We start from the raw sequence: 15,554 nt of genomic DNA, 5'->3' as shown, positions 1-15,554 counted from the left end.
TTGTCCAAAGTGGTTCCATTTTGTGTGAGTGGTTAGAGAAGCCCCGTGTTCACTAGGAACTGTCAGCTGCTTCCCTGCTTTTGATACATGGTTTCCCATGTGTCGACATCGCCAGGTGCTGAAACAAACATCATTGCAAACACGGGTTGCCCTTTGGAGGAGAGAGAAGGTGTTATTTGGGAAGAAAGGCATTGGTAACTTAATGGGATCGTGGTGAGCAGGTTTCCACGATTGCCGCCATGCAGTCGTGTGGTTCACCATCAACCGCTGTAGACAAAAGGCTTGCTGGATTAAGTACAATGCATCAGGTTATAGTGACATTAGGGAGTGAGAGCAAAACCTGATGTCGATGCATCATCCGTGCTGGAGTGAGGTGAATCATTCTCTGCTCCAGGAGGATGGATGCAAGTACATGCACTGCAAAAATGGAATTTCAAGAAAGTAAAAAAAGCCTTGTATCAAGAAAATAAGTCTTATTTTTTGTCCAAAAAGAATATTAATCTTGTCAAGCAAGTTTTGCATTAGAAAAAATATCTCATTTTAAGAAAAGTATGCCTTACTTTTTCTTGATAAGATATTCCAGCTAATTTTGAGCTAGAATGAACCAGAAAAAGAGTATAAAAATGTTTTACGATCAAACCCAGCGGGGCACCAAGATTATTTGCCTTATTTTAAGAGTAAGACCATTTGCACAACATCTCAATTCAAGAATGCCATGAAACAAGGACAAAAGTTTTTATTATTAATATTTTCATTTTCATTACAGGACAGTTGCTTGGTGAGATTGAAAACCATATGGGATATTATGCTGCAAACCAGCTGCAACATGATGTTTAGTTGCTATGCTGCTACAATAACTGATGTATTATTATTTTGATAGTGAGGTTCAAATCAAAACTGGCTTTTCAATCTGTTTGATTATGATGGATCTGGAATGCAGAAGTGCCCTTTTTTTTTGGATGTTGAATTGAGCAATTGTATTGCAAAGTTAATAAAAAAAATTAACTGGGGCGGTCGGTGGCGCAGTAGATAAGGCAGCCGCCCCATGTACGGAGGCTCAGCCGGTGGCGCAGTGGATAAGGCAGCCGCCCCATGTACGGAGGCTCAGCCGCGATGCGGAGATCAGTGGTTCGACTCCCGGCCCGGCAATCTCCTTCGTGCATTTCTTCCCCCTCTATCTCCCCTTTCCACACTGTCTCTGTCATAATAAAAATAAAAAAGGCTTGCATGGCACTCCAGCCATAAAAAAAAAAAAAAAAAAAAAAAAAACTGAGAAATTTTTGGTATCTTGATTTAAGACATCACTTTTATATTTGTTATGCTGTTTTAAGAAATTATGTCTTATTTTAACTACTTTTATGCTCATTATCAATCCCAGATTAAGGTGTAATTTCTTAAATTAGTAAAGAGACTTAAATTCTAATTTTGAGTAATTTAATCTTGAATTAGTGTTTTTTTCATTGCTTGTTTTAGAAGAATTTGGATTAGTTTAAGATTTTCTATCTAGTTTAAAGTCTAATTTTAGTCTTTCGGAGCTAAGAAATTTGGGCTTATTTTAAGAATTGCTTGTCAAGCAAAAAAAGCTTACCCCATTGGCAGATTTTTTTGCTTGATACAAGATAATTTGATTGAATATGAGAATATTTTACTTCTTTCTAGAAGGGCTGTTTTTGCAGTGTGAGGATGACATTCATTCTGTCTTTTTACAGTCTGAGTAAAATGCTGGTCTGAGTCGGGTCAGCCCAAGGTCGGGGCGGCAGTCAGGGTTTGTACAAGCTAAACAAAGCTGGCATGTCCATTGGTTGTCCAAGTCGGTGTGTCCATCAGTCCAAGTCCATGATCATGCTTCATGCTCTGCAGAGGCTGTGCCATCTCAGCATCATCTTCAAGATGGCTTGGATCCTATTATCTAAAATGGTAAATGGCCTCATTTATATAGTGCTTTTCTCCAAAGTGCTTTACAGGAATGACTGACATTCACCCATTCATTCACACATTCACACACCGACGGCGGAGTCAACCACGCAGGGCGACAGCCAGCTCGTCAGGAGACATTAGGGTGAGGTGTCTTGCTCAGGGACACTAGGCACTCTGCTAGGAGGAGCCGGGGATCGAACCAGCAATCTTGCGGTTGCCAGCCAACCCGCTCTACCTCCTGAGCTAAACCCCCCCTCCAGATAGTTTTTTAACATTATGGGAAATAATGTGGCCTAGGAAGGTTACTTCCTGTTTTACCCACTGCAGTTTTGAGAGGCTGACTTCGTGGCCTTGTGCTGCTAAAAACTTTAGCAGGGCCACTGTGTCAGCCTGGCAGGCCTGTTCACTTTCTGCAAACAAAAGTGAATCGTCGACATACTAAGGAGGTTTTGTTGCAGTAGCCCAGTATCACCAAACTGCAGTTTGGAGTGTTCTGCCTTCTTGGAGACCCTGAATGTTAGTCCTGCATGGGGCTCCAGTAGGGGACTCCATAGTTCTGCTCGGAGACTTCACCGTGCACGTGGGCAACGATAGAGATACCTGGAGCAGCGTGATAGGGAGGAACGCTTCTCTGATCTAAATCCAAGTGGTCGTTTGTTCTTATATTTCTGTGCTAGTCATGGACTGTCCATAACGAACACCATGAACCAACATAAGGATGCTCATAAGTGTACGTGGTACCAGAGCACCCTAGGCCGAAGGTCCATGATCGGTTTGGTTTTATCTTTTGACACATTTTTTTTTTTGGGGGGAAAAAACCGGAGCACCCGGAGTAAAACCCCTTTCTAGGAGAGCCGATGGACTCAAATGAAACCATCACTCTCCCCGGTGACCTCTGAGGTGGTCCTGAGAGCTCAAGACCTGGCCCACCCCAAAGATGCAACAGAATATTACACCTCTAAGACGGCAACGGAGGTCGTCACAGAGGCGCATCAGAGGCAAGACTTAGAGTCGTGGAGTAGTGAAGACGTGTTACCAGGGCGACACGCCGCTGGCGGATTTAACAAATTAACACAAAGGCCAGAGGACGGTGGATGAGTGGATCAGTGCAGGACTGGAATTGGAGCTTAAACTCCAAGGTTAAATCTGACCTCAAGCTGAACGCCAAATTTAAGGTGTTTTTTTATTTGGTGAATCGTAAGATCCACTGAATGTGGGAAAACCGGAGCTCCCGGCGAAAACCCGTTTCTAGGATGAGACCGCTAACCTTCTTAGGCCTTAGAGCCCTGGGACGGTCTGCTACGCCCCGTCAGCGCTCTGCCCACAGACGAGCAGAACTTGCGCAAGTCCCTGAACTTCTTTGGAGGCTTGGTCAGGTGATCTACGATGGCGGAGGCAATGTAGTCCACAAGTTCTGAATCCTCCTTTTCAAGGGAGTTCAGCAGCATTTCTGCACTGCCAAACTTCTTACAGAGGCTCTTGAGAACCACCTCGACCATGTTGCTCAAGGCTTTAAAGGTAGGGTTCAAACCAGCATCCTCCACCCGGGGCAACGTTGCTTCAAGGAGGCGATCAGTGATGGCATATGCGGCTTTGCTTGGAAAGCTTATTTTGGCTTTCACGTAGAGCTTCAAAACCAGCATGTCCACTGACCAATCCAGAAAGTATGTTGCTGGTAGCCCCTCTTTCTTGCAGCTGTCGGCGATGACATATTCTGGTGTTGGTTCCGGGATTGGTTCCGGGATTGGTTCTGGTGTTGGTTCCGGTGCCCGTGACTCAAAGTTTGGCAAAGACGCCATTATTCTTCTGGCGATGCTGTCAACATACAAGTCCAGACACTTCCACGCCAGATCCAGGAAGTCCACCATGGTCTCCCCGATGTCAGGGTACAACATCTGAGTGTCTGCCTCATCAACCGCTGCCAGGTGCCTGCAGATTACATCACTCAGTTTCCGTGCAATTATCTGCCGTTTGGCTTTTCCGAAGAACTCCGGACAGAACTCATGCTCACTGGCGGCTTGCACCTTCACAAGGTAGTCGATGAGGCCGGTGTCCTCGACACTCTGCTGCATCGACATGATGACCTCGCTGTCCAGGAACAGTTTTTCATTCAGGAGTCCCAGCGCTTCTTGCAGAAACGCTCTCACAAAGTACTTTACAAGGAACGTTGTGATTTTGATCCTCGTTTCTTCGGGGGACTCCCTACTTTTCCTCCTGAGCCCCAGCATGAGCTCTTGAACAGCGAGATTGTAAATGATCTCCTCTGCAAAAGTCTGGATCTGCTCCCTGCTTTTCATTTGGAGCTGCTCGTACTCGGTGGCTGGCATGTTGAAGGAAACCTTCAGGCACTTGTGCATCTCCTTCTCAATGTTCTCCTGGAGTGATCTGACGGCTGACAAATCCACCACAGGGGTTATTGAGTCCTCCATGTTTTCTGGGGTCCCAGCTGACTTCATCCCCACTCGGGATGATTTGGAGTAGTTCATCTCCACTGTCTGTGATACGTTCACTGTCTCTGGTGATTAGGATTTCCTTATCTCCTCTGTGATTCCTTCACTGTCTACGTCTATTATTCTCTCCTCTGTCCGTCGCTCTAATGATGCTGGTGAGGCAACTTCATTTATAGCATTTGATGACTTACGTCAGGCGGACATCAAAGGCACCAAAGCCAGAATCCCCCGACGTCACAGATCAAAGCCAAGGAACGTAGCGTCACACAGATAACGACGAGCGCGCGGCTCGCTGCTACGCATCCGTTGCTGGGCAACGGCCGCACCAGCTTTGCTGAGCGCCGCCGCCGCAGCGTGAGGGACTACAAAAATGCCGGTTACGTCAACGCGTGAGTACGTGACGCAGCGCTACGTTAGCTCGTATGTTAGCTGTGAATGCTGTCTTTAGTTCTTAACCATATTTATATGAATATTTCTCCACTTGACAATCCTTTTGTGTCGATGAAACCTGTGTTGATCATGTTTGATTTCACATGTCAATAAAAAAAGGAGGATTTCTTCCAGAGAGACATTCATTTTTTTTTTACTTTTGTTTGGCTTTCTACTGTTATGAATAATTTGTCAAAGCACTTTGTAAACTCTGTTTTTATAAATACGTTATATTACTATTATCATTACTATTATTATTTTTAATATCATGTTATTATTAAGCTGTTAAAAGCTTGGAAATTATCAGAATAATTACGAGGAACATACAAAGAGTATTGTTATCACAATGGAAAATAACAATTTGTTTATATTAATCAATTATATAATAATACATTATATAATTCAGAATCATATCTGTTACACTTACATTTATTAAATTCAGTAATAGAATAAAAAGAAAAATAATACAATAGAATAGTATAAATAAAAAGAAAATCGAAAATAAAGAAAAGTTATATATATACATTAAAACATTTCATGGTTATCATTTTCAGTTAATAATAAATCATTTAAGTAAATGAGCAGAATCCGGTTCAGTGTGTTCCAGCAGTAAAGCATTTCAAGGATTTCTGTGGGACAAATAAAACAAAGCAAGGTTTTATGCTGACTGGGTCGAACCGGACCAATGGGGTCCCTCTGGGCGTGGTCTCATGGACGCGCGTAAGGAGGCGGCGGAGGAATGAAGCCGGGCGGGCGCGCTCCCCGTTTAACACAGACGCGCAGTGGCTTCCAGGAGCAGCAGGAGGAAAACCCAGACCAGGACCCGGAGACAGCCACAGACCGACAGGACGGAAGGAAGATGAGGGAAATAGTTCACATCCAGGCCGGACAGTGCGGGAACCAGATCGGGACCAAGGTACAGGATCAGGTTCTGTTGAGTCTCATTTAGCTTCAGTTTGCAAAATACTAAAAGATGAAATCTGTTGTTGAAACGAGTCTAAAAACGAAGCAGAAACATGTAGAATAAAATCAGATTTAAAGTGTTTCTGAATAAACAAAAGATTTTAAAATAAATAACAATAATAACAAGATTTAAGTATTAATTATAAAAGCGTCTCCTGTTTGAATATTTCACTCAGTAATGAGTTTCAATTGGATGATTTAAAACTCCTGAAAGTGGATTTAGAGGCAGATGATCTGCCTCATCAAAAAGATATTCATGATGGTGAAAACATGTGACCCTCAGCAGGTAAGCCCCGCCCCCTAAAGCATCCCCTGCTTTCTGGTCTGGTGGACTCTAAATGGACCATAATGTACTAAATGAACATCATGCTGGATTGAAGAAGACTTGAAACTAGAGATTGAGACCATAAACTCATGCTTACAATGTTTACTGAGATAATACATCAAGAGAGAAGTAGGACCATTTTCTCATAGACTTCTATACAACCAGAGAGGAGTCGCCCCCTGGTGGCCAGCAGAGAGAAGTAGGACCATTTTCTCATAGACTTCTATACAACCAGAGAGGAGTCGCCCCCTGGTGGCCAGCAGAGAGAAGTAGGACCATTTTCTCATGGACTTCTATACAACCAGAGAGGAGTCGCCCCCTGGTGGCTAGCAGAGAGAAGTAGGACCATTTTCTCATAGACTTCTATACAACCAGAGAGGAGTCGCCCCCTGGTGGCCAGCAGAGAGAAGTAGGACCATTTTCTCATAGACTTCTATACAACCAGAGAGGAGTCGCCCCCTGGTGGCCAGCAGAGAGAAGTAGGACCATTTTCTCATAGACTTCTATACAACCAGAGAGGAGTCGCCCCCTGGTGGCCAGCAGAGAGAAGTAGGACCATTTTCTCATAGACTTCTATACAACCAGAGAGGAGTCGCCCCCTGGTGGCCAGCAGAGAGGATGCAGCTTTAAGGACGAGGTTGTCTCGGTGGTGGAAAAAACCTCCAACTGACTCGGCAGGTTTGGTTCGATGGCTACGACCTCGTTACTGTAATAAATCATGCTGCAGGGTTTTTATGTGACGGGGTGTCAGTGAATGCACCGTACGGATGGGAGGTCGCCAGGTCATCTCAGCTCTTTCTTCTTCTTCTTCTACTCTTTTTCCCGTTGCCGCGGTGACGTGTTCAGTTCTGGGAGGTTATCAGCGACGAGCACGGCATCGACCCGGCGGGGTGCTACGTCGGCGACTCGTCCCTCCAGCTGGACCGGGTCAACGTCTACTACAACGAGGCTTCCTGTAAGTACACAGGTGTCTCACTTCCTGTGACATCACTGGCGACACTCTGTTGGGTTCCTACTGGAAAACAAAATCAAATTCTTCCCCGAAAACAACAACAAAAAGCTTGTTTCTAGAAATTCGTTTTTGCCGTTATTCAATGAGTTTGAATTCAATCGATAAATATAAATCTCTTGTGCAGCACATAAATACGTCCCCCGGGCCGTGTTGGTGGACCTGGAACCAGGAACCATGGACAGCGTACGCTCGGGGGCCTTCGGACAACTCTTCAGACCCGACAACTTCATCTTCGGTAACCATCGCCTGCTTTGACCTTTGTAGATGTATCGGGGTGTGACGGCGTGTCCACACCTGCACCTTTAAAGCACCAGTAACTGATTTATCTTCAGGCCTTTTTGGGAGATGCTTTAAACGCTAAATTGACACATTAGATCATAAAGTTGCTGCTTATTTCCACACCTCTTTTATCTCCGGTTTTGGTCTCCTCCACCACTAAATGCTCCACCAGGACCCCCCCAGCTGGTTTCGAACCGGGGTCTGTTCGCTGGTCATGGACATCGGAAAACACTGATTGAACCAGACAGAATATGTGCCCAAAACCCGAAGTAGGTACAACGGCGTTTTTGGGCCACTGTACGAAAAAAACAACGGAGCCGAGAGAGGGGGGGCAATATTCAGAGAAAAACGTGGCAAATTTGTGAGTTTATAAAGTTGCAACTACAGTGTCATAGATAACGTAAACAAGTTGCTTGTTTCCACACCGGATGTTTGCAGTTGCTATGATAACAAGTGAAAGCTACCGCTAGCATCTTAGCCCAACTGCCCCGATCAATAAACACACATAAGATGACAGTTTGTCCTCATATAAAAGCAACAATAAGCATCAACATCATCACCCTAAGGACCTTAACGAGGCGTTGTCACACGTTGGGATGATTCATTACAAACATTAATCTACATTCATGGGAAGTTAGCTAGCATAGATGCCGCTTGTTAGCATCGTAATAAACTTTATAAACTCGCAAATTTGCCACTTTTCGTTCTCTGAATATCGCCCCCTCTCTCGCTGGTTTTGGTTTTCGTACAGCGGTCCTGATAGGAGCCAAACAGAGGCTGAACAGCTCCAGATACAGAAGGCTGTCAGATACTTTGCGTTCTACAGACGACGGAACTTTCCAGCTTTAAATGCATTTTTATAAACCGAGGTCTGGCTTCCTGTCCCCCCGAGACAGGAAGCCTCGGGCTCAGATGTGGGTCTCCAGTCAGAGACACACATTCCCATCTGTTGTTGGCGATCGGTTTCCATTTCACACATGCGGGTTGCTCTGCTCTGATTGGTCGCCCCGCAGGTCAGACGGGTGCCGGGAACAACTGGGCCAAAGGTCACTACACAGAGGGGGCGGAGCTTGTGGACTCGGTCCTGGACATCGTCAGGAAGGAGTGTGAGCACTGTGACTGTCTCCAGGTGAGGAGGACTCATGGTCTGTAGGTCTCCTATGTGGTCCAGGTGGAGCTGGTTTCAGAGGCAGAAACAGCCTAATGAGCCTTTTCTTCTTCTGTGTGTTCATATTTGTCGTCTCTCCTTTTCATTTTCATTTGGTTTGTAATCCACCAAAACCCTCAGTATAAAGTGAAAACATCTCTGGCAGGACGACGTCTGTCTGAAACATGAAACATAAGATATTTACTCAATAAACAATAAAGCAAATCCTGTATTCAGGGTTGCGGGGGGGCTGGAGCCGATCTCAGCTGTCATTGGGTGAAGGCAGGGTACACCCTGGACAGGACGCCAGTCTATCACAGGGCCGACATGTAGAGACAAACAACCATTCACTCACATTCACACCTACGGGACCCTCTCGCTGCTACCCACTACACCACCGTGCAGCCCCATATTGAACCAAGACTATAATAACATCCATCCATCCATCCATCCATCCATTTTCTACCGCTTATCCTGTATTCAGGGTCGCGGGGGGGCTGGAGCCAATCCCAGCTGTCATTGGGCAAAGGCAGGGTTCACCCTGGACAGGACACCAGTCTATCACAGGGCCGACATGTAGAGACAAACAACCATTCACACTCACATTCACACCTACGGGACATTTAGAGTCACCAATGAACCTATCCCCATCCTGCATGTCTTTGGACTGTGGGAGGAACCCGGAGAACCCGGAGAGAACCCACGCTTACACGGGGAGAACATGCAAACTCCACACAGAAGGAAGCCGGGCCGACCCAGGAATCGAGCCCAGGACCCTCTTGCTGTGAGGCGAGAGTGCTACCCACTACACCACCGTGCAGCCCCACTATAATAACAATTATTAATAATTATTATACATTTTATTTTTATAGCACTTTTTCAATAACTCAAAGACGCTTTACAGAGACAAAAAAAAAACCCTTAAACAAATGAGAGCATCAACAGATTATTTCCACATCAGTTAAAGATCCTTCGAGCTCCGTGTTTGGTCTCCACCACGTCCTGCAGGAAATAGAAACCAGTAATCAGCTCCCTTAGTACTTCTTACTGAACGTACCAGATGATCAATGCATAAATATCGGAGGACAAAGTCTGACCCGTATCTCCACCTGCAGGGTTTCCAGCTGACTCACTCTCTGGGGGGCGGCACTGGCTCCGGCATGGGCACCCTGCTGATCAGCAAGATCCGGGAGGAGTACCCGGACCGGATCATGAACACCTTCAGCGTTATGCCCTCACCTAAGGTACCAGATAGGGGTTCAACACTGAACCAGAGACTGTCTGTGGTCCCCCAGAGGTCTAGATAGTAGCTCACATGAGTCCAGAGACCAGACCAGACTATCTGGAGGAACCAGAGACTGTCTGTGGTCCCCGAGAGGTCTAGATAGTAGCTCACATTAGTCCAGAGACCAGACCAGGCTATGTGGAGGAACCAGAGACTGTCTGTGGTCCAAACAACAAGGTCTCTGCTGTATTAATGTCTAGATGACCTTATTTGGAGTGTTGATGGAGCAGCTACAATGTTAGCGTAGCCTAGCACCCATCAACCAGACTTGCATGAGTAACGGAAGGTGAACGTTTGCGTTTGGTGTGTACTAGGCATAGCGGTGATTTTGATCCTGTATTGAAACTCACATATGACCTCTGACCCCTCTGACCCCCCAGGTGTCGGACACGGTGGTGGAGCCCTACAACGCCACCCTGTCGGTCCACCAGCTGGTCGAGAACACGGACGAGACCTACTGCATTGACAACGAAGCCCTCTACGACATCTGCTTCCGCACCCTGAAGCTCACCACGCCGACCTACGGCGACCTCAACCACCTGGTGTCGGCCACCATGAGCGGCGTGACCACCTCGCTGCGGTTCCCCGGGCAGCTCAACGCCGACCTGAGAAAGCTGGCGGTCAACATGGTGCCCTTCCCCCGCCTCCACTTCTTCATGCCGGGCTTCGCCCCCCTGACGGCGCGGGGCAGCCAGCAGTACCGGGCGCTCACCGTCCCCGAGCTCACACAGCAGATGTTCGATGCCAGGAACATGATGGCGGCGTGCGACCCGCGCCACGGCCGCTACCTAACCGTCGCCACCGTCTTCCGCGGGCCCATGTCCATGAAGGAGGTGGACGAGCAGATGCTGAACGTGCAGAACAAGAACAGCAGCTACTTCGTGGAGTGGATCCCCAACAACGTGAAGGTGGCGGTCTGCGACATCGCCCCCCGCGGCCTCAAGATGGCCGCCACCTTCATTGGCAACAGCACCGCCATCCAAGAGCTCTTCAAACGCATCTCGGAGCAGTTCTCGGCCATGTTCCGCCGCAAGGCCTTCCTGCACTGGTTCACTGGCGAGGGCATGGACGAGATGGAGTTCACGGAGGCTGAGAGCAACATGAACGACCTGGTGTCGGAGTACCAGCAGTACCAGGAGGCCACGGCCAACGACGGCGAGGAGAACTTTGAGGACGAGGAGGACGAGATCGTCGAGTAAGGTGCCCGAACACGTTGGTAAATCCTTTACAGAGGAACTAGACTAGTATCTGGGCGACTAGTCGGGTTGTTGGTTCAGATCAATGACCTTAGCGGCCACACACAGGGTTCCTCCACCTTTTCAACAGTCAAATTTGAGCACTTTTCAAGGTGCATTTCCATGCTTTTCCAGCACCTTCCAGCTGTGGTAAACTCCATATTTGTATCAATCCAATGGTCAGTATTCAGTCTACTTATTCTGTCACTTGTTCATCACATTAAATGAGATGTTATTGTCCTCTAAACAACCAACATGATGTTTGGAGACAGCTTTTTACAGAAGGACCACAAATGAAAGGAAAACTAATTCCACTAACAGATACACAGAAATATAAACCCTTCATGAGGACCTGAAATCACCTCACTGTCCCGACTAAACACCACGTGGACGGCGTGTAAATCTCCCCGTCCAGCGTTTGTGAGCCAGACTTCACCTCTCAGCAGTTCTGTTTGTGTTGTGGATTATGTGGCGAGCAGCCGTCAAAGACCAAAAGCGCTTGGCTCAGGTCTGTGGATCTGTCTGGTCTGCAGTGATCCACCCACAGCTGCAGGCCACCACTGTTTCCTTTAGAGAAACGGAGTCCTCGCCGGGTCCACGTCCAGACTGCGAGGTTGGAAGTAGGTCAGGGCGCGGCGGCGTGGAATGTCTTCTATCCGTCTGTCAGCTGCTGGGACAGAAATATAATCTCTGCTGAGTCAGCAGAAAACATTCCTCCACCACACTGGACCGAACAGATTCAAAACAACTGACATCTCAGTTGGCTCCTCATGAGCAGCAGGTCAGACCTTCTGAACCACGTGGACAGTGTCCAGGTCTACAGGTCTACAGGTCTGCTAGGAATACCTAGGATTCAGGTCTAGACATGTTCCCACACCATCGTGGCCACCGTTACCAGAGCTTCTGTCCGCTGCCATGTTGGTTTCTGGCCATTGGCGTCTTGTTGTCGCCCCCTGATGGCCACTCGAAAGAATGCATGGTTTAAGGCACTTTAGCTTTGGCTTCACTTTTCTGAACCAGAGGTTCCAGAATAATAAAAATAAACTATCTCTGCTGACTTTTTCAACATGGAGTTGTAGCATCATCAGACAATCATGGTGTTTAAACACAGGTGGCGTACTAGTTCCCACGTAGCGTAAAGGAGCGGGTAAATAAAGACGTGGTATTTGTTGTGCTGGGCTATCGAGTACGTGAGACAGTGACACCTAGAGGTCAGAGCTGGAGTCCGGTATATAGTGTATGTAGACAGTCGAAGGTTTGATTTCTCCCGTTTCTGTAAGAAAACAGATCTAATGTCACCGAGTTTTCCTGTCGATCCTCCAACAGGAGCTGGAACGCAGAGCGGCCGTCTGACGAGCCAATCGGAGAGCAGGAAGACGACTTCAGTCCAATCAGTTGAAGAGAGAGGCGGGTCGTCGTCTGGAGGAAACAAAGAATCCGTGATGTTGTCTGGTTTCCTGTCTTTGATGATGCATGAATAATAAAACAGCAGGATCATCACTCTTTATCCCACGTTTACAATTTAAACTTCATCATTCTGTTTTTGTTGCTAGTTCTTCTCTAGTTTAAAAATTAGCTAATTATTAAGATAAAAATAATTTGGTTAAATAGTCTAATGATTATACACACATTTAAAGCGAGAGTTTTTACCTCCAATGTCTGACGTCGTCCTGCTGTTTCTTCTGTTTCCATTTGGAGTTGAAATGATTGTGTTTATGCAGAATTAAATGAACCAACATGATCCAGGATTCACTGTTTTATTGATATTATTTCGTTGATTAATGTCTCATTATATAACTCCTGATAGTCGGAACTGGATGTAAAGTTTTTTTAGGTTTTATTAATACCAACTTAAAGTCTTATGAACATGAATTACTTTCAATTCAATATTTGAGTCGAAGTTAAAAAACAAAAAAACAAAACATGCTCAGCATTTTACAGACGTCCCAGCATGCACTGCTTCAGAATGAAAAACTTGCTGTGTTTGAGCTGCTGTTGGTCCTGGTTGTGTCTTTAGAACAGAGGTCTTCAACAGGGGGTCCAGGACCCCTAGTGGGTCCGCAGAGTTACTGCAGGAGGTCCCCGAAATTATTTGATCCCAATATTTTTTCCTTCTAAAAATGTAAATATGTCCAAAAATCCACCTTAACATGAATACAAATGATTAAATCCCTCTATAAGCCTTGGGGGTCCCTCTAGGGCAGGTGTGTCAAACTGATCCAGTAAAGGGCCGTGTGGCTGCAGGTTTTCATTCCAACCAAGCAAGAACACACCTGACTCGACTTATTCACCTACCTGATTTGCCTTCACACCTTGATTGGTTGGATCAGGTGTGTTCTTGCTTGGTTGGAATGAAAACCTGCAGCCACAGCGGCCCTTTACTGGATCAGTTTGACACCCCTGCTCTAGGGTCTCTATAGACCTTGGGGGTCCCTCCATCAGGTCTCTATAGACCTTGGGGGTCCCTCCATCAGGTCTCTATAGACCTTGGGGGTAATTAATTAATTGCTTATAATAAGGCAAACATGTATGTCTGATACATGTCACTACATATTTGTCTGTCCCTGTTTATTACTGAATCCTCCCCCCCTCTGCTCGCTGATGTCATCATGTCCTGTAATTGTCATGTTCAGCCACAGGGAGGCGCTGCAACACAACTTACTGTGAGACATTTAACTCCCAACAACAACAAGTGGTGTTGTGAGACAACGAGGAGACTCCATGGTGGTTCTGGGTCTCTTTGATGAGTCTACATGAGAACCCCGACGACACACTGATGCATTCAGACCGCGTCTCAAGGGCAGTGTGTGTGTGTGTGTGTGTGTGTGTATGTGTGTGTGTGTGTGTGTGTGTAAATTATTCCTCATCTTGGCTTCTTCTCTCCCATAAAAACCAAAAACTGAACTTCAGGAAAAATGAAGGTGAGAATGTGGGAGACACTTTTTGCAAAGCCAGCAACGTTCTGAGTATGTGTTCAGTCAATTAAAGCACCGGTGAGAGGAAGAAGCTGCCCCTAACGAGCGACCTCAGATAATTGGCTGCGGCTAACGAGGAGGCGGTGATAAGTGGCCGGCGGTAGAGACGGATAACGCTAACGAGAACGCTGCTCTGAGATCGACTGGCAGAGAATGGAGACGAGCTCGCCGGACGCCCGATGCTTTAATTGGCAATTACAGCGTTGTTTGAGTATTCAGAGAGGGAGTCTGGTCCGGAGTGGACCGGGACTCTGCTGGTCTCTACTTCCTTCATCCTCCCAAACACACACCGACTTCTTCACACACACATTTCAAGTCATTTTTCATGCAGAAATGTCAGAAAATGCTGTTTTCAGTCCCTCAAATATGGAGATTTCAAGGACTTTATTCTAGATTTAAACCTTGAAAACACCACACGAAAATTCAAGTGTTTTCAAGTATTTCCAGCACCCGTACCGACCCTGATGATTAGACTTTTTAAGATTTTTCTCGACTGTCTGCACTGTAATAATATTTGAATCTAACGTTTCACATTTGCTGACTTCCAGTTGTACCTTCAAATATCCATTAAAGAGACAGACGTTCCCTCAGGATTGGTGGTGGAGACCAAACCAGGAGCTCAAACCGAGACAACTTTGGACTCTTCACTATGGATGGCCCCTCCTCAATCCAGACCTGATCCCGATGTGGGCTTCCAGGACTCTGTGAAACTAGTTTGTGGTACGTGAAGAGGAAACCTGGTCCAACGAGTTTAGTTGGGAACTTAAAAGCTGTTTACTGGTGTCATTAACCCACAAAGAACTGTGGGATTCTGGGAAAGTATGTTCATTAAAGGTAACCCTCCTGACCTGACCTGTCGTCGTTCTGCCCTCTAGTGGCCGCACGGCACCACGCAACTGTAATTATCAGATCCACACTTCACCACCAACCACTCTTTACGGGCGCACAACTTTATTGGCATTTTAACAAATAGGGCAATTGTCGACACGGCCCCGGGCGCGTAGACGGTGTTATTGTACGGCACAGGAGGGGAGGGGGGGAGACGGGGGGGGGAGAGGGGGAGATGGGGGAGGAGGGGGGGAAGGGGGAGGAGAGGGGGAGACGGGGGGGAAGGAGAGGGGGAGGAGGGGGGGCAAAGGAAAGAACAACGAAGTGAGATAAATGGGGGGAGAGCTTTTAATTTGTGAAGCTGCATGTGGGGACCTCAGCGAGACTTACCTTTGAGACCTGCTGCCGTGGTAACGGGGGGGGGGGGGGGGGGGGGGTACAGTAGCATGTAAATATAAGAGAGGGGTGAGGAGAGGGTGAAGGGGAGGAGAGAGAGAGGGGGGAGTCTCTCCGGTTTGAGAGGAGGAGCTGCCTCCGTTCTCCCTGAACACACACACACACACGTGCACGCTCACACACGTGCACGCTCACACACGTGCACACTCAGATTTGTTAGGAAAGGAAAAGGCTGGGAGCGCAGCAGACTGAAGGGAGGAAGGAAGAGGAATGAGGCTGAACGGACAAGCCTGAGCACACACACACACACACA

At 47.0% G+C, this 15,554-nt stretch overlaps 1 protein-coding gene across 3 annotated transcripts; it reads left to right on the top strand.

Annotated features, from left to right (window-relative positions):
- Window positions 1-5,559: 5,559 nt before the first annotated feature.
- On the top strand, window positions 5,560-12,770 carry tubb6 (tubulin, beta 6 class V). Of its 3 annotated transcripts, none has more exons than XM_084033123.1 (7): window positions 5,560-5,712; window positions 6,931-7,039; window positions 7,221-7,331; window positions 8,389-8,504; window positions 9,638-9,766; window positions 10,188-11,002; window positions 12,369-12,770. In XM_084033123.1, exons 1-7 carry the CDS (start codon window positions 5,656-5,658, stop codon window positions 12,439-12,441), a joined length of 1,410 nt encoding a protein of 469 aa, XP_083889249.1. In that variant the 5' UTR covers window positions 5,560-5,655; the 3' UTR covers window positions 12,442-12,770. The 3 variants fall into 3 exon arrangements, with proteins under 3 accessions (XP_083889249.1, XP_083889251.1, XP_083889250.1); XM_084033125.1 differs by having other exon boundaries at window positions 10,188-11,023; XM_084033124.1 differs by having other exon boundaries at window positions 10,188-11,007; window positions 12,369-12,769.
- The last annotated feature ends 2,784 nt before the right edge of the window (window positions 12,771-15,554 follow it).

The sequence above is a fragment of the Eutrigla gurnardus genome, assembly GCF_963514095.1.
Source record: "Eutrigla gurnardus genome assembly, chromosome: 18".
In the NCBI taxonomy this organism is placed as follows: Eukaryota; Metazoa; Chordata; class Actinopteri; order Perciformes; family Triglidae; genus Eutrigla; species Eutrigla gurnardus.
This window is presented reverse-complemented; position numbering and strand designations above follow the sequence as displayed.

Bases quoted from the DNA above. Each gene is read 5' to 3' on its own strand.
- tubb6 (XM_084033123.1), top strand. From the start codon at position 5,656: ATGAGGGAAATAGTTCACATCCAGGCCGGACAGTGCGGGAACCAGATC. The intron at 7,332-8,388 runs GTAACCATCGCC...GTCGCCCCGCAG, and splicing joins ACCCGACAACTTCATCTTCG to GTCAGACGGGTGCCGGGAAC. The intron at 11,003-12,368 runs GTAAGGTGCCCG...ATCCTCCAACAG, and splicing joins GAGGAGGACGAGATCGTCGA to GAGCTGGAACGCAGAGCGGC.